Source organism: Monodelphis domestica, chromosome 2 (genome assembly GCF_027887165.1).
Source record: "Monodelphis domestica isolate mMonDom1 chromosome 2, mMonDom1.pri, whole genome shotgun sequence".
Taxonomy (NCBI): domain Eukaryota; kingdom Metazoa; phylum Chordata; class Mammalia; order Didelphimorphia; family Didelphidae; genus Monodelphis; species Monodelphis domestica.
Window position 1 is genome coordinate 105862957 of NC_077228.1, and position 18306 is coordinate 105881262.

The 18306-nt window shown below is 48.5% G+C and overlaps 2 protein-coding genes across 12 annotated transcripts in view; one reads left to right on the top strand and one right to left on the bottom strand.

The window, feature by feature from the left end:
• Window positions 1-6735, top strand: part of PPFIA4 (PTPRF interacting protein alpha 4) — a 43229-nt gene extending 36494 nt beyond the window's left edge. For 6 of the 11 annotated variants that reach the window (XR_008916160.1, XR_008916164.1, XR_008916165.1 and 3 more), the window contains 3 exons: window positions 3245-3419; window positions 3715-3828; window positions 4237-6735. Coding sequence is in view for 4 of the 11 variants with exons in the window: in XM_056815744.1 (XP_056671722.1) it covers window positions 3245-3419; window positions 4237-4286 (225 nt within the window). In the remaining 7 variants the exon portion in view is untranslated. The remainder of the gene's footprint in view (window positions 1-3244; window positions 3420-3714; window positions 3829-4236) is intronic. The other 5 variants (XM_056815744.1, XM_056815746.1, XM_056815747.1 and 2 more) reach the window with 2 other exon arrangements.
• A 7940-nt stretch (window positions 6736-14675) lies between these two features.
• On the bottom strand, window positions 14676-17786 carry MYOG (myogenin). The gene is made up of 3 exons (XM_001364729.4): window positions 17107-17786; window positions 16027-16108; window positions 14676-15549 (listed from the first exon to the last, which is right to left on the bottom strand). Exons 1-3 carry the CDS (start codon window positions 17659-17661, stop codon window positions 15428-15430), a joined length of 759 nt encoding a protein of 252 aa, XP_001364766.2. The 5' UTR covers window positions 17662-17786; the 3' UTR covers window positions 14676-15427.
• Between the last annotated feature and the right edge of the window lie 520 nt (window positions 17787-18306).

Sequence of the window (18306 nt, forward strand, 5' to 3'; positions counted from 1 at the left end):
GTGGTAGCCTGTCAGATCACCTGTAAATGGTTCTTGTCTACTTTTAACTCCATACTTCAAGGGTTAGTCAATCAGCAATCATTTCTTAAATACTTACTGTGCTAAGCCTTGGGGAGACAAAGGCCAAGTGAAACCTTCCCTGCCCTTAATGAGCTACCCTTGTAACAGAGGAGACATCATTCATCTCTTCATTCCCTTGCCGGCCATCTAGCCTTATCTCTATCTCTACCTTTATATCTACTGATTTCTCTCTCTCTCTAAGAGAAATCTCTATAAGATTTGCAATTTAGGAAAATCCTTTTGGCAGCTACATGGAAAATGGGTTGAAATGGGGAGAAATTTGAGGCAAGGAGGCTACTAATGATGAATAAATTGTTGTCTTAGTTCAGGTAAAAGACATGAACTGGGGCAGTTATTATGTGAGTAGAAAAGGATCCATGATTTCATCCATGTGAATGATGGAGCTCAGCCTCTCTCTGGCTAAAGAAATTATGAGGAACAGCTAGGAACAGTGGGTAGAGCACTAGGCTTGGAGTTGGGAGGGCTTGGGTTCAAATTTGACCTCAGATACTTTCTAGCTATGGGTCCCTAGACAAGTCCTTGAACCATGGTTGCCTTGCTCTTGCTACTCTTCTGCCTTAGAACTGATACTAAAGTAGAAGATAAGACTTAAAAAAAAGGAATTATGGCTGAAGAAATTTGTCACAATAATGGCTGAGCTTCTGTGATAAGACTTTTCACAATTAGCATCCTAGACCCTCAGATAACAATTGTGCCGTGTTCTGGACTTGTATGGTGTGACCCTCTCAAAACTGTATTTTACATGTGGAGCCTTGAAGAACTCGGGGTTTGCTCTCTGCCAAGATGAGGAATTGAAGAAGGACCAATGAACATGACTCAATATCCCACATCTCTGTAATCATAGACTTTTACTTATTTTAACCCTTACCTTCTGTCTTAGTATCAATTCTACAGAAAGTGGGGGGGGGGCAGTACAAGTGGAGTTAAGTGATTTGCCCAGAGTCACACAGCCAGGAAGTGGCTGAGGTTAGATTTGAACCCAGGACCTCTTGACTCTAGGCCTAGCTCTGTATCCACTGTGTGACCTAACTGTTCCCTGTTGAAGACTTCAAAATTCATTTAGTCCGTCTCACCCTTTCATTTTACAGAAGAGGAGGCTCTGAGAGATTAATAAACTTGCCCAACTAGTAGGCAGAAATAGCAGAAAACTGGAATTTGAACCCATCTCTTTTCATCTGAATTCAGCACTAGAGCTAGATTCTTCCATAGCCCAATGCTTCCTCTCTGTAGTTGGTTTTGCCTCCCTTAGCCCAAGGGTGCATTGAGATTCATATGTATTTGGAGGAGGGGAATTTCATTTATTTATTTATTTTTCAGAGCAGTATCTTAGGGCCTGGAGGGGGTTTCTGATTTAGGAAGGTTGACCTTTCCCATCAAGTGGATATCAAATAACTTGCCACTCTGTTTCCATCTTCCGAAATAGGGCTTTAGTGCTCCTCATCCCCTCTGGGACTTGCTGCCCTCTTCCTGGTCTTGACCTGAATGTCAACTCAAGGTTCTCCTTGGAGCTGACTTTCTAGGTCCAGTGCACTGGGGTGCTAATGCTGGTTGAGTCATTTTTCAGGGGATGTAGGACTGCTGGGGTCTCTGGGAAAGAGTGTGCTTCATGGAAGAAAAGACTGGGCTGCCTAAAAATGGGGGAGGTTGTTCCCTAATGAGCTCCCCAGGATCCTTCTGAAGGATCAAGTTCCTTCTGCCTAGAATGTTTCCGAGGCTTACTTTCCAGGCTTTCAGCCTGCAGAAGGAATTTCACTATGCTGCTTGAAGCACAGTCAGTCATTCAACAAACACCAAGCCGTGTGATAAGTGCTGGATCCCAGCAGGAAGTATATCAAACCACCAGGGCAGGTTTGTTAGAGAACACAGGAATTCAATTTAACAAATGTTTGTTAACAAATATTTTTAACACAATTTTTATGTTTTTAACATAAATAAAATATTTTAAGCATCTAACAGACATCAAGGTGTTCTAGGATTTGAAGCTAGAGAAATATAGCACAATCCCTGTCCCCAAGGCCCTGGGGTCTCTTCCTGCTGTGAGCAAAGGCATAGAGAGAGCAGAAGCTTTGGCAACTTTCCTGAAGCCTGGGTAGGGTGGGTAACCATCGGTCTGGGAGGGGTGAGGGGGAGACCTTTCTAAAATCAGGGGATGGATTTAAAATGGCCACTGACAGGTATTTATAGCCAGAGAAGCCCTTGATGAGTACGAGAAGTGTGTGTGTGTTCTTGGCAGCTCCCACTGACAATTCTATGACTGATGGGTGAGTAACACCCCAATAATAATGATCATGGCAGCTAGCTCTTAGAGAGTGCTTTGAGGTTGGAAAGATGCCACACAAATATCTCATCTAATCCTCACAACAACCCTGGGAGGTAGATCCCATTATTATTATTCCCATTTTACATGTGAGGAAATGGAGGCAGATGGGGGTGACATGACTTACCCAAGGTTGCAGAGCTAATAACTATCTAAAGCAAGATTTGAACTTGGGTCTTCTTGACTCCAGATCCAGCTCTATCTACTGTGATACCTCAGGCTGGCCGGCTCACAAGACCAGAAGGACACAGGCTGGGTTGGCCTAGACCAATCTGGTTGCCTAGTCCCCAGCAGGAAGCCAGTGAGAGAGGGAGGAAAGGAAGGGAGGAAGAGGGCTGAGATAAGGCCCTCTGGACAAGGAGGTCTCCTTCTATCCTGCCCAGGCTACAGCAGTCAGCTGGGGGTGCTGGGGGGCTGCAATCAGGGGAATCTGCTGAGAGGAGATGCCTAGGGAGCCAGACACCTTCTCTGGGTCTGGGCAGGGCTGTGGCTCTGGGGCCAGCTCTCCCATTTCCCTGGGGAAGAAGGCAAATGAAGGTCCCAGGCTCAGACTGGGGTGGAGCCCGGCAAGGGCCCACAGCGAGGGGGAGACCTGGCAGAAGACATTCTCCCTTAGCAGGTCTGAGGCACCCTGCCTCAGATCTAGAAGGCATGTGATGGAGAGCATCTAATCAAACCTACCTATTTTACAGATGGGGAAACTGAGGACTGGAAGATAGGAAGCAACTCCCCAGAGGTCCCAGCAAGATTCCCCCAGGGCCCCAACAAGGGTCCAGCCAAGGATGGACGAGGCTTGGGGTCCCATGTGGCCGAGGATGGTGATACCTCATGTTCTCTGCCTTGCAGGGGGAGGACAAGGTGTTCCGCCGCGCCCCCTCCTGGAGGAAACGCTTCCGGCCCCGGGACCCCCACGGAGGGATGCTCAGCACCTCAGCAGAGACCCTCCCCACCAGCTTCCGGGTCTCCACGCTGGGGCCCTTGCAGCCCCCGCCGGCTCCGCCAAAGAAGATGCTGCCAGAAGGTGAGCTGGCTGCAGGGGGTGGGGGGGGGACGCATCCCCCTGACACGCTCCCGGCCTCCCTCCTGGGAGGCAGGAGCCCCGGGTGGGCACCGGAGGTGAAGGTGGTGGCGGCGGTAGGGAGCCCCGGCCCTGCCGTTCACTTCCAAGGCTGGTCGCCAATCCCCGGCTTCCCGGTTCCCCTCGCTGACGCTAACTAATGGTCTGGCCCTGAGCCCCACCCCCGCGCTTGGCCCCATGGCCCACCTTGCGCACTAACCCTGCTCTGTGTGTTCTTGCTGCTTCTGACTCCTCCCAGCGGGGACACCAGGGTCACAGAGACTGGAGACCTCTACGGTTCGGACCTACTCCTGCTGAACTCCCCCCTACCTTCCCTACCCCGGGTCTGACGGGGGTGTGCCCGTGGCTCGGGGTAAGTGGGGTAGGCCTGTGCCAGCTGGGAATGGGCATGAGGGGCCATCCCTACCTGTGCCCGCACGGCCCCTCCCCGACACGGCCCGACCGCTCCTTGCCGTCTCCCGGGGTGCCCCTTCCCGATGAGCCCCAGATATCCCCCGGGAGAGCTGCCCGGCCTGTCCCCCTCGGTTCTGGCCTCCTCACACGCCTGCTTTGTGCCCCTCTCTCTCTGGCACGGGTCCGTGCACAGCGCCCTGCCTGGCTGTCCTCTGGCCTTTCCTGCCTCGCTTTGCTCTGGGGGTTGAGGGAGGCGGAGCCCTGGGGGTGGAGCGGGCGGGGGAGATCGGCAGCCCCTTCCCCGGCAGTCAGCCCCGCCTCTTCTAACCCTGTTCTCCCTTTCTTTCTCCGTGTCTGTCTTTCCTAGTTCATTCCCATTATCTCTATGGACACATGCTCTCCGCCTTCCGGGACTAGCCACGGCCCCAGCCGGCTTCCTCCTGGGCCTCAGCGGCCAGCCGGCTCCATCCCCTCCTGCTTGTTCCCTTTCCAGTAGTTCCCAGTCTTGTCTGTGACTTTCCAGTGGCCCCGGATCTCAGCATATATTCATTCTCTAGCGCTGACCCTCGTCCCTTTCGTCCGTGTGTTTCATGAGGCTTTGGCTGGGGCCTAGGTGTGCCAGGCTCAGCCTGCGGATGGGTCATTCTCTGACTGCAGGGGAGAGAAGGCAGCAAGCCCAGGGGGAAACTCCTCCTTCCCCTTCTGAATCCCTGACCTGTTCCCGGGACCCTGGAGCGTGTCCGCAGAGAAGTGTGGTCTCAGCCTCCTAACTTCTAGAGGAGCCTCTGGGCCTTGAGAGTGTTTCTGCCTAACAACTGATTTGGACACCCTGTGACAGCTTCTACATTAGCAATAGCCGGCAGAAATAGCTCTCAGGGCTTAGGGTTTCAAGGGACCTTGAAATCTTCCAATAAGGCAGGAGAACAGAGCAAAGGGCTTGCCCTAGGCTTGGGGCATGGGGAGAGTGAAATAGCAGGAATATTTCCACCACCAGATGAGGTTCCGTCTCAGTCTTTCTGGGATCCAAGCCCCAGGCTCTGGCCAAAGAGAATTGTAGGAAGAATGAGGTTGACCAGCAGGCCAGCTTGGGACCAGTGTGGGAAAAAGGATGAGAAGACATGAAATAGAAAACTGCAGGCCAAGAGTGTGTGTATGGGAAACCCCTTTCTTCAGTCAGATATTCAGGTAGGTGGGAGGGGAGAGCGGATGGTCTTCTGTTAGCAATAAGCCACATGTAGCCATGAGGGCCCTCTCCTCTCACTCCCCAGATTCTGGCAGGATGGCTGGGTTGGTGGATATTCTGGGTGTGTTCTTTTGGCAACGCTATCCTCAGAGAATATGCTAGAAGAATGCTGTAGCTTTACACTGGCTCAAAAAATTGGGGTTTGAAAGAGGAGCAGGCAAGGATTCTCCTCTGCGTCCTCCCCAAGGATGGAAGTAGGAAGGTGGGGGGGGAAGAAAAGAGGGATGAGGAGATCCGCTTCTCTGAAGATGGTAACTGTATCTGTATCCTTTTAGTCTTAAAATCTCATAGAAAATAACCCTAATTTCCAGTCTTCTGACTTGCCATAGATTCCTCCTTCCCTCTGTCCTGAGTCTGTTCTCTGTCCTGGGAGTGTCCCAGGAAGAGGAGTTCTCAGGAAACCCTCCTCCTCCTCCTATCCTTTTCCCACCAAGAGGTAGTGCAGGTGCCTAGAGTTTGTGTCAGTGGTGAGTGGCTGGTGTAGGGGGCAGGAGAGGGGAGCCCACGACTCGAGTTTTAGAGTAAGGAGTCGGAGAAAATGACCAGTTTCCAGGGACCTCTACAACCCCCTGTCCTTCCTGGGTCTCTCTCCAGAAGAGGGCTACAATTTTACCATTCTTCAGGTAGGCATTCCTGTGGGGCTTGAGCCAGTTTGCTGGTGTGTCTGCTTAGCTTTTGACCTGGGCGTAGATAAGAGACAGACTGAGGCAGTAGAGCTACCTGCCTACCTGGAGGGATGATGCCCCAGGAGGGGGCCCAGCATGGTGCTAGCTCTCAACCTGGTCCTTTGTTTGCTTTGTAATGGGAGGAAGAGGAACAATAAACCTCTGTCTGCCTGGATGGACACTTCTGCAGCCAGGAACCGATGTGCCTGCTCCTTTGGCGGTTTAGGCAAGTGGGAAGGAATCGTGCGGTACCTGTCCTCTCCAAGGGCCCTCCCCTCCCCTTTGGGACTTCTGTGCTCATATGGCACCTGCTCCCTTCCCACTGTGCTGATGGAGGTGGTGGAGCTGGAATGTTTAACCCGAAAATGAGTGGGAAGGAGACTAGGCAGAGAGAAGAAATTCTGTTACAAGACCAGACTTTGGGGTTCTAGAGTATTCAATGTTAAGATCCTGGGATTGGGCATCTAGGATCATGGGGACTGCAGCAACCTCTGAATCCTTTAAAGGACTTGATTATTTTTCTTTTGTAAACATCCCACTGTAAATGGGCTGTGCTGGATGAGAGACCAGGCCAACAGCTGCAGCTCCAGCCCCATCTCCCCAGGCCCTTAATGTTGACCTGCCCCAACTGGCCTGATCCCAGGTCTGGAGAGATTGAACACATCCTTCCAAGGGCTGTTGGGAAGGGGGGGGGGACCTGCGTCACGCTGTGGTAGTGGGGTGTTGTCTCAGTGTATACCTTGCCCAAGACTCAGTATCTTTTTTATTTGGAGAGTCGCTAGTGACCCCAGCCCCCTCACCAGCCTCTTCTGTCTCGTCAGGTCCTTCTTCCTCAGTACTGTATCAGATCACTGCATCAGGAATGGGTGTGCAGCGCCCCTCTGTGTGTGTGTGTGTGTGTATGTGTGTGTGTGGCAGGGGTGTGTATGTAACAATAAACAACCTGGTTTTAAAACAACCTACGCATTGCCTCTGGTCCTCTTGAATGTCACTGTTGTTCTGGGGTTTGAGCTCCCTGGAGGCTGCTTTGGGGCTGAAATTCCGGTAGTTAAAATAAGGCTTTTTATTCCATCAAGAGCCTGCTGGTCTGCCCATCACCTCGCTCTCTCTCCAGAGAGAAGGCTGAGGATATGGGGGACGAAGACAAGGAAGGGAAAGAGTGTGCTTTGGAATGTGGAATCACACCAAGGAAGAAGGTAACCAGCTTCCACCATCTGTGTGCAGGACAGAACTGAAGACCATGGGCTGGAGTGGCACTAGAGAGGCCCTGAAGCTGGATCTCAGGAAGAATTGCTTTCTGGGCAAGAGTGTTCGTCCCCACGTCAGGCTGCCTAGAGAGCTGGGTCCAAGAATGTGAGAAATCCCTGGTTCTTGCCCTTAGTCAGAGGAGCTTCAGGTTAAACTTGCCCAGCAGCAGGGAGGTTGACTGGTAGCTCTTTGGCACAAACAACCAACCCAGTGATTCTGTGACTTTCCTTCCCTGAGTCTCCTCCTTATAAAAGAAGAGAAACTGAGGAAGAGAAGGGTAAGGGCATGGGCCTCTGAAGATACATATTCAAATGAAGTGGGGATGAGAACAAGACCCTTGCCTTCCAGACGGCCCCCAAGACCCCAGCATACAATTAGGATTTCCGCTGAGGGCTCCATCTAGGTAAAGAATTCCAGAGGGCTCCAAGTATTCCTGCAGTCATTTGCAGGCACTTTACCCAGCTAAACCATCATTTCCATTCCCCTGATAGTTGTCATATTCTATTCCCTATTCCTTCTCATCCGCCCCGGCATCCACCCCCAGTTTTCCATCCACTAGATAGATTCTTATGACAGAGAAGGAAGAGATGTACCCAGCTAGGGGAGTGGAGCCACCTGCAGAGGCTCACAGGTAGATTCCCGTCCTCCCAGGGCCATCAGGAACCTCGGCAGCGAGATGATTGTAGGCACAGCAGTCTGTAAACCTGGAAGTGCCCCATAACTGGAAGCTGTGATGATTATTACTTCCTTAGGATCCACTCAGCTGCCATGGAAGCCCTGGATTTCTGGGCACTGGCAGAATTGAGTAAGGGATTTATTTACAAAGTATTGGTCAAATTTACAAGCGTCTGCAAGGATGTTGAAATCAGTGCTCAACAGTTAGACTGCTTTCTAATCTAAATGAATTTCCATTCTCAACCCTCTCTAGGACTGAGCCCAGCCATTTTTTTTTGTCAGGGAGTAACATTCCTTTCCCCTTTCTCCGGATCTCCTGGCAGACTCCTTCTTTCTTATTCCTATTGTGGTCTCTATCCTCCTTTCCCTCTGCCTCTCTTTGGAAGAAGAAGCAACAACATCCCATTCCAACCCCTTAGCATACACCGTCTCTAAGTCAGCAAGGAGTCCACTCCATATGTACCCGGGAATAAAAGTCATACCTTGCCTGTTTCCTATGGTTATGTGATTCTTACACTTCATATGTCATTTTGTTGGGGGCAGCTGGGTGGCTCAGTGGATTGAGTCAGGCCTAGAGACTCAAGGTCCTGGGTTCAAATCTGACCTTGGACACTTCCTAGCTTTTGTCACAAGTACTAAGTGCCAAATGTGTGGTACAGATGAATGCCATGGGAGGCAGAGATCCTCCTGGGGACTGGAGCAGGAGGGGAAAGTTTTATGAAGGAGATGGAAGTTAATATGAGTCCTAAAGGGTACGTAGGAATAGACTAACTGGAGAGAAAAGTTATTGTAGTACAGTGTAGTGGTTCTCAAACTTTTTGGTCCCAGGACTCATTTATTCTCAAAAAAATTATTGAGGACCTCCTCCAAAGGGTTTTTATTTGTGGGGTCCTATCTGTTGATGTGTGTTGTTTCAGAAACTCAAACATTACACATTACAAAAGTAGTTTTGACTTTGTTGTCCCCCCAAAACTGCCTTGGGAACTTCCAGGGGTCCCCAGACCTTAGTTTGAAAACTGCTAGTATTGTAGGAAGAGAATATTGGTGGTCTGGAGCTAGATGAACCCAATTTAAATCCTATCTCCAGTACTTATTTGCTTAATAGCCACAGTCAGAACTCTCTGATCCTTAATTTCCTTGGGCTTGAAGCGATGGAGTTGGACTATGTGATGCTTAAAGTTCCTCTAAATCAATATGAGTCAGTGAGAATGTTTGGCGGTGACTGTGGCACCCAGAACCAGCCACTGTTCCCAAGATGGTCTGCCAAAGGCAGTCTGGTGGGGGCATCTAGCCAGCTCCCAAGCCCTGGAAGCTCTTTTACAGGAGCACCCAAGATCCCATCTCTTTGGGACTGCTCTGTGATCTCAGAGTTTTCAAACAAGCGAACAGCATCTGAAAAGTTCTTGACAGGCTAGATCACTGGACTGAATCTGAGATGAAATTTAATAAAAATAAACATCAAGTCTTACAAAAATTCAGTCTTACAAGGACAAGATCGGAGAGGCATGGCTAGATGGCAGTTTGTCCAAGAAGGATCTGGAAGTTTTGGTGAACTCTGAGCTCTGTTTAGATCTCCTTCCAAGCTGATGTTGAACCATGACTTTCATTCTGGCCAGTTGACCATTCCTTAATGCATGTCCATGTGTTATCAGGGAGATCCAAGTTCAAATCCCACTTTGGACAGGTCACTCTAGGCAAATCACTTTAAAAAAAACAACCACCCTTTTCCTGCCTCAGTTTCCTCATCTGTAAAATGGGGACTAATAAGAGCACCTACCTCCCAGAGTTGTGAGGAACAAATGTGATAATATTTGTAAATCACTTTGGAAATGTCAAAGTAATATAAAAGTGTATAAGAATAATATGAGATATTAATAAATCAAAACCTAATCATGATCCCAAAGAAAAGATGAGAGAATATTTCCCTTCTCATGGCAGAGGCTTGAGGCAAAACATTATATACACTGTCAGATAACCCCACTATGTTCACTTACATAACTCAAATGGGGCTTCTTTCCACCTACATGTTTTTCTTTCCTACAAGGCATCATGGTACAGTGAAAAGAGTCTTATCTTTCTCTGGAATCAGAGGACCTCAGTTGGGTGGGCTTGGAGTCAGGAAGACTTGAGAGTTCAAATCTGGCCTCAAACACTTACTAGCTGTGTGACCCCGAGCAAACCACATAGCCCTTGCCCATCTCAGTTTCCTCATCTGTAAAATGGGGATGACAGCAGTTCCCTCCTCCCACAGTGGTTGTGAGCACCAAATAAGATAATCTTTGTAATTCTCTTAGCACGGTGCCTGGCGCAGAGTAGGCTCCTCACAGATGTTTATTTCCTCCTTTGGTTCATATCCTGACTGATGCTCATGACCAGTGTGACCTTAGGGAAGTCCCTTAAACCTTCAGTCCTCAGTTTTTTTTGCCTGTGAAATGACTACATTGAACTAAATGGCTTCCGAGCATCAAATGAGATATTTGTAACATGCCTAGCACAGTCCTTGGCACATAGTGAGTGCTATGTACATGTAAAAATAAATATATAATAATGATAATATATAACATTAAATAATAACATGTAAATATAAATAATAATAAATATAAATAAAAGTGCTCAATAAATATTCCCTTCCTCCTTACCCCCATACCTTCTAGGTGCCTTCCAGCTCTACAACTGTGACATCAGAGAAAGACAGTTCCTAAGGTGTGGAGGATGAGGGGAGAACAATGGCAGGTCATAGTACTAGAAATGATTGGAATGTAAAAACAAGAGGCATGAATCTTTTTTTTTTTTAAAGAACAGAATGAGATATTTTATTCAATGCTTTGTTAAGATTCAGATGAACTCAGTGGAAAAGCGAAGCAGCCTTGAAGATGGGAGGTCCTGGGTTCCATTTTTGGCATTAGGCACTTCCCAGCTGGGTGACCCCTACTGCCTAGTCCTTGGAAATCTAGAAGGCAGCTGGGTGGCTCAGTGGATAGAGTGGATAGAGCCTGGAGACAAGAGATCCTGGGTTCAAATCTGACCTCAGACTCTTCCTAGTGGTGTGACCCTGGGCAAGTCACTTAACCCTTTTTGCCTAGCTCTTACCATTCTTCTGCCTTGGAATTGATACTTAGTATTGACTCTAAAATGGAAGGTAAGTGTTTAAAAAAATCTATGTTGGGTAGAATTATTTACCTTTGTAGCTTCAGCATTTCATGGTTGAGATTTTCTCTCCCTAGAATTTTAATCCATGGCATCCCTTTTCTGAACCCTTTAAAATTTGCCCTCCTCAAATCTGGGCTACCCATCAGGCTTTGTCATGTTTTCCTTTCCATTCCTGTTATAAACTCAACGAGGGAATGATGTATCCTCCCCATTTCTGCCTCAGGAAACAGTAACGTTCTCTGAGTGAGAATCAGACCAGAATAAATAGGATTCCCCTCCATTGGTTCCTGTACTTTTTAAAGGATAAAATTGTCAGGAAGGCAAGTCAGGCTGTCATCTGCTGCTATGCTTTAGTCAGAACTCCAGCAGTTTTGGGGAATAGTTGAAGTCTCCCATTATTACTCTTTTTATCATACCGCTTGCCAAATCTGTGATTTTTGGGGGGTGATGTTTCTTTCTTATTTTTTAAACCCTTAGCTTCTATTTTAGAATTAATACTGCATATTGGTTCTAAGGCAGAAGAGCAGTAAGGGCTAGGCAATGGGGGTGAAGTGACTTGCCCAGGGTCACGTGTGATAATTTTGAACCCTGTATCTGTTACCTCCTTTCTATGTAGCTGGTCTGTAACGTGACATCTCTTGCATCTTTGTCCTCTTCTCTAACATGACAACCACCATAGTTCAGGCCCTCATGACCCTTTCCCTAGACTATTTCAACAACCACCTCACTGGATCCTCAGCTTCCAGGAATAATAGCTAACATTTTACATAGTGACTTCAGGTTTGCAAAGCACTTTACAAATTGTATCTCATTCAACCCTCCCAACAACCTCAAGAGGTGTTTTGTTGTTCAGTTGTATTTCAGTCATGTCCAATTCTCTGTGACCCCATTTGGGGTTTTCTTGGCAAAGATACTGGAGTGGTTGGCCATTTCCTTCTCCAGCTCATTTTATAAAGGAGGAAACTGAAGTGACTTGCCCAGGGTGACACAGTAAGTGTCTGAGTTCAAATTTGAACTCAGATGAATCTTCCTAACTCCAGATGCTACATTATCCCTATTTTATAGATAAAGAAACTGAAGTTAAGTAACTTGCCCAGGGTTACACAGCTGGTAAGTGTCTCTGAGGCAGAATTTGAACTCAGGTCTTCCTGGCTCCAGGTCCATCATTCTATCCATGTGCCACCCAGCTGCTTCAGAGTCTGGCCCTTTTCCAAGTCATCTTCCACCCAGCTGCCAAAATCATTTTCCTAGAGCACAAGGCTGACTTTTTTATTCTTCTGCTCAGAGGCAATAGAGATTGCTTTTAGGATAAAATGCAAACTTTTCAGATTGGCATTTAAGATCTGTTACAATTTGGCTCCTGCCTCTCTTTCCAGGCTGGTAGCCCGTTACTCGTCTTCATGTGTGCCGGGTGCCTGCCAGACTAGACTGTTGTATGTTTCCTGCGCTGTCCCCAAATATAATTCCCTCTGTTCCTTCCAGACAGTTTCTATTGCTTTCCACCATTCCAGCCAGATCTGCTTGCTATTTGCTAGTTTCAACATTTCAGCTCCAACCTACATGCATTTTTCCAAAGGCAGCTGGGGGCTGTATAGCGCCATCCCCACCTGGCCTTGAATGAACTTCTTGTTCAACCCCACCTTTTAGAGCCCTGAGCTTTCTTTGAGGTCCATCCACATGCCATGTTCTGGGGCATGTGCTTTCCTGACCTTTTGTAGAACTTTCTCTGACCCTTTCAAATGATTATGAATATATTTATCTGTCAATTAAAAATAATAATGTGGCCAATTTTCTGAGCAGAAAGGGGAGTAGCTGGATGGCTCAGTGGATGGAGAGCCAGGCCTAGAGATGGAAGGTCTTAGGTTTAAATCTGGTCTCAGACACTTCTTGGCTATATGACCCTGGGCAAGTCACTTAACCCCTATTGCCTAACCCTTACTATTCTTCTGCCTTGGATCTAATATACTGTATCCATTCTAGGGTGGAAAGTAAGGGTTTAAAAAAATAAACAGTAAATAATGCTGATAAAATAAGATGAATGATTATCTGAAAACTTAAGTATAAATATGGCTCTAATTAATACATTTCTTAGTGTCTGATATTTATGGGTTTGCAAATGTGACATTATTGGAAAGTAATAAACTTCTTTTTAATAGTCTATAATTCATGATAATCCCAAAGAAATCTGAATCTCAGAGTGTGTGTGTGGGGTGTTATTTAAGAAAACTCAAAATTCTGGCTAATGTCAACATTCCCAAGTTAGTCATCACATTATTTCTAAAACACTGTCTGACCCCTTTTAACACTGGCTGATGAGCTGGAGTTTCAATTATTCTGTCTGATTTTTTAAAAAAATGAATAACGTTTGGGGGCAGCTAGGTGGCTCAGTGGATTGAGAGCCAGGCCTAGAGATGGGATTTTCTGTGATCAAATCTGACCTCTGCCATTTCCTAGTTGTGTGATCCTGGGTAAGTCATTTAACCCCAGTTGCCTAGCCCTTCCCACTCTTTTGTCTTGGAAGCAAGTATTGATTCTAAGGGGGAAAGTAAGAGTTTAAAACAAAACAAAAACAAACAAAGGAACAACCCCAAACAAGAAAACCTTTTCTATCCCTTAAATAATTACTCTTTGACACCTTCAGCTGTTGGACTAATGGCAAAGATCAGTACATCTCATGATCTCGAGTTGGGGGAAAAGTAAGGGAAGAGATGTGTTTCTGTACTGAAAGAAAAGAGGACATGTGATCACCTTCAGCCCTTATTTGGTTTAATCCCTATCCACTTCCCCATAGGACGCCTAGACCTTCTCTCCTAGGATTGTGAGAAGCCAAGAGAAGAACTAAAGGAAAGGTATGGGGAAAGAGAAGGTACCTTAAGTCCAACTGTGTTCCTTTGCTCATGAGGCACAGTGCTAAGAACATACGGAATGGGGTGACTAAAGTCATTGCCCCCCTATTCTGTCCTCCTAAGATTTACATATGTATGTTCCTCTAGTATAAAACACAAACGCTTCAGCTCTCCATAATAGAGTTCCCACTGTCCTTTTCAGGCATTTTATATTATTCTCCTTCCTAGGTTCATCTTTCTAACCAAATACCTGCTTGCTCTTTGCCAGTTTCAGCGTTCCCTCTCTAGCCTTTATGTCTTTGGATAGCTCGTTCCCCCTATCTAGAATGAATTCCCTTCTCATTTCCCATCTTCAACTCTCTTCAAAGGTCAGCTTAGGTGCTATCTCCTTCATGAAACCTATGTGTTCCCCACTCCCACCCCTCGGATGTTAGTGTCCCACCTTTGTAGATGGCCTTCTGTGTCCTTGACCTGTGCCCCCACTGTGGAATGACAGTGCCTCAAGGTAAGGGTCTATTTATTTTTACACTGGTTGCTCCAATGCCTCACATAGGTGCTTGATTGCACATGGCAGATATTTGATAAATGTTGAGTTGGAATGAATTAGGGAGTGGCATAACATGGAATGGAATGGGATGGAATACAGTGGAGTAGAATATTTGTCAGGGGCACACCCTGGTGCCCTTCATTTGTTTTATCTGAAACCTTTGTCAGGCTTTCCCAGGGAGGGTGGAAAGGCAGCAGTGGCCATAGTAGACCTGCCCTGGCTTTATCTCCCCGTGACCTTATGAAGATCTATGCCCCTAATTTTGTCTCTTCCCCCAAACTCCCTCCTCCCTCTCCCTTCCCTACCTTACTGCTTGAAACTCTACCCACGGGAATGTGGCCAGTTTTCTGAGCAGAAAGGAAAAGGGGAATGGGGGCTGCTGGCATCTTCTCCACCCCTCCTTCCCCCATGATTGTGTTCTTTAGACAGCTAGATTTTTATTCATTTTTATTTTTTAAAAAAAGGAAATCTAAATAAGTTAGCAAAAAATAACAAAACAATGACAAAACCACACAATGCTTAGTTAAAAAAAAGAGAAACAACCAATTCTTGAGATCCCCATTGCCATTTCTCCTGCTACCCCCACCCCAGCCTTCCCTAACCCCACTCTTGGGGGCCCTGACTTTGGTGCAAGGAGACATTGGTCAAATGTCAACTTTATAAAAACAAAACAAGGCAAAACAAAACAAGGCTAGGAGGATCCCAATAATAGCTTGGCCCCCAGGCATACCTGGATAGAGCATTTCCCCTATCTATGACGGGCCCAGCCCAGCCACTGGAATCAGGGAGAGATGAGAGCATATGGACCATACTGCCCAGGATCCTGGCCCCATCATTTACAATGTTTTTTGGGGGCAAGATGGAGAGGCATTTTGGAAAGGGGAGGTTGTTGAGCTGGTGTTCCCCTAGCTCAGGTTCACATGCAGGAGGGGGGCACCCAACATTCCCTGATTTCTCTCCCTGGAGAGAAGGGAGCTGAAAAAACCAGCCGAATGGAGAAGACGCTTCCCTCTGAAGGCTGTGATCCAACCTCTTAGAGATGAGGGAAAGTCTCTGAGACTTGGTAGCTCCAGTGGGTGGCCTCCTGGTTTTGGAACATCCAAGGCTATGAGATCTCTGCTTTGGAGGCAGTAATATCCATGGCCCTGACCTCCTTGGAGAGCTTCCCCACCTCACACCCAGCCTCAGTTTGGTATGGCTTCATCTGGAAAGGCCACAGAAACATCTTCCACCGTGATGCTGTCCACGATAGAAGTGAGGGAGTGCAGGTTGTGGGCGTCAGAGGCGTCATCTGGGAGCAGATGGTCTAGGACAGGGAGAAGAACGTAGAATATTATCTCTAGGCTGGGGGCAGAGTGGAATTTGGAACCCAGAAAAGGGGAGGAACCATCCTAGACTAATGGAATGAGATAAGCACAAGGAGTCCTTACCCTAAACGTGCCATCTCTATGTGCTCACGTGAATGTGTGCAAATGCATAGATAGGAGTAGGAAATCCGGTTAGGCTGGAGGATTCTCAGGCTCCATGGGACAAGTATACTCTTTTTGCCTGGGGGAAGGTCCAAAGACTCTAGTGGGGTGAGAGTGAGATGGCAGAAGGGGAGAGGGGAAGAAAGGACACAAGCCTCTCTTCTGACCAGTCCTCGGGTTTGCCTAGGGCAGGGACGGCTGATCCCTGGGGTCAGAGGGACTGAGGCAATAGGGTTGAGATACCAAGAGTGGGATAGAAACTGCAGTCTTTAGATTGGGAGAACTGGGGCTTTAGGGTGCGATTGGAAACTTACCCCCAGGGTTGCCACCAAACTCCAGTGTAGTGCCCCACTCAGGACTGCAGGAGGTACTGTGGGGGCTGCATTCATTGGGCACCTGTTAGACAGGGTTAGGGCATGGTGAGGAAACGGCAGGCATAAAAAACATTCCAATTCCCCAAGGGTTCCCCCTTTTCACTAACCCAGAAGAACCAGAACAAAGATCCCAGGGTCTGTGGCTCAGGCTACACAATCCCACTGGTAGGGGGAAATGCCCAGGCGATACTACTACTTAAATTTGACTCCAAGCATCTCCAAGTCCAGCTAACTGTTTACAGGTGCCATTGATTAGTTTGGGCTCTCTAATCTTCTGCTGTGAAAATTGCCCTTGCCGGGGAGCCCAGAACACAGGATTCTCATTGTAGTCGTCTTTAGTCAGCAGCCTTCCCATAGTTCTCCTCACTCTGTCCTTATATCCTATAGCTATGGTGCCAGTGTGGTGAACCTACTTGACATCCCTGTGCTTCTGACTCCTAATCTAGAGGGCTGGAATTTGCCATGAGGAAAGAGGGTTCTTTCTCTTCTTGTCTTGCAAAACAGACCCCCCCACACACCTTCCTTGGGAAACTGGGGTTTTTCCTCCCTGCTCAGCAGTTATCTCCTGGTCCCCTCCCTCTCTGGACTGGGGCAGAGCAGGCTTGAACTCCATGCACTTGTCACAGACTGCTGACACCAGAATCCTCTGCTAAATGCTCAAATCAATATGCTTGACTCCGTCTCCAAGCCCCTGTGCCAGTCTTTCCTCACATCAACCTCGAATGCCTTAATGCCTTTAACCCCCTCCTACTTGAGGTCATCCCATCCAAGGCCCCCTCCCCAACCCCAGATCTGCCCCCGGGGGGCCTTTTTAAGTTCTCCCCCCTCTCCAGCCTCCCATTTTAGCATCCCTCCCCCACCCTGTTGGTTAAGGATCGGAGCAGAGGGGAGCATACAGACACTCAGCAGCGACAGCCAAGCATCTTCCTACCTGTCCTAGCTGCCTGACTTCTCTCCCTTCCATTGCAAAATGCCCCGTCCCTGCTTTTGGACGTCGAACCGTCCCGGTGCAGCACTTACCCCTGGCTGAGGGCCCCCCGTGCGGTAGCACGCCAGGTCGCGCTCCTCCTGGTTGAGGGAGCTGAGCAGGGTCTGGAGGCGCTCGATGTACTGGATGGCACTGCGCAGGATCTCCACCTTGGGCAGCCGCTGGTTGGGGTTGAGCAGGGTGCTCCTCTTGAGGGCCTCAAAGGCCTCGTTCACCTTCTTGAGTCTCCGCTTCTCCCTCAGCGTCGCTGCCCGTCTTCGATCCACAGAAACCGTCTTGCGCTTACACACCTTACAGGCCCAGGGCAAGCACTGGCCAGGGCAGTGCTCCGAGGCCGCAGAGCCCTTCTCCTCCAGCGGGACCCGGCCATCAGGGCCAAGGCCAAGGTCAGCCCGCTCATAGCTTGGGGGCTCGAAGCCCTGGAGCCGCACAGGCAGGTAGTTTTCACTCTCATAGAAGCGGGGCTCCGGGTAGAAGTAGGGAGAAGTCTCGTAGAGCTCCATGGGGTCGGGAGATGTTTGCTCTTGCCACCAGCCCCCAGGCTCCTGCAACCCCTCAAACCCCTCACGCCAACTGCCCGGTGCCATTTAAACCCTTCCCGCTGGCATGGAATCAGAGATAAATATAGCCGACCCCTTGGAAACCTGAGCCTCCCTCTAAGCTGTTGCTGCACATCAGGACATTTACAGTGGATTAGATGTGATTCCCCCTTCCCTCTCCCCCCTCCCTCTGCCCCCCCTGTCCCCTACCCCAGGCCAGCCTGCCCCAAGCAGGTCCAGTGGCTCCTGTGCACGAGGAGGGAGGGAGGGAGGGAGGCCGTCGGTGTAATTTGATTAGTTTTCGTTTCTCTGAAGCCCCTGTGGGGCAAGGGAGGCGGGGAAGGCTGCACAGCATTCTTTCCTCATCTGCTCCTTTCAATTATGCCTAGCCAGGCAGCCTGCCCCCCCCCCCTTCCCCGCCAGGGCCCTAAAGCACAAGTCAGAGAGGAGAGGGGGTGGGCGCTGCCTGGAAGGGACCTGGAGAGACCCTCTCACCCACACCTCTGCCTTCCAAAGGAAGCTCCTGTAATCATCCCAATCTCCCCATATTTTGTCCCTGTTGTAAAGACACCAGTCTAGAGAAGGAGATGCCGTGAGCTCTTTGTGCTTCTTAAAAGTCACACAGCCTACCTTGGGCAACTTACCAGTCCTGGCCAAGCCTCAGTTTCCTCATTTGAGATAGAAAGTTAAATC

Coding starts and splice junctions, on each gene's coding strand:
- MYOG (XM_001364729.4), bottom strand. CDS start 17,661: ATGGCACCGGGCAGTTGGCGTGAGGGGTTTGAGGGGTTGCAGGAGCCT. Junction 16,109..17,106: donor CGGGGGGCCCTCAGCCAGGG/GTAAGTGCTGCA, acceptor CCTGTCTAACAG/GTGCCCAATGAATGCAGCCC. Junction 15,550..16,026: donor GTTTGGTGGCAACCCTGGGG/GTAAGTTTCCAA, acceptor TCCCTGTCCTAG/ACCATCTGCTCCCAGATGAC.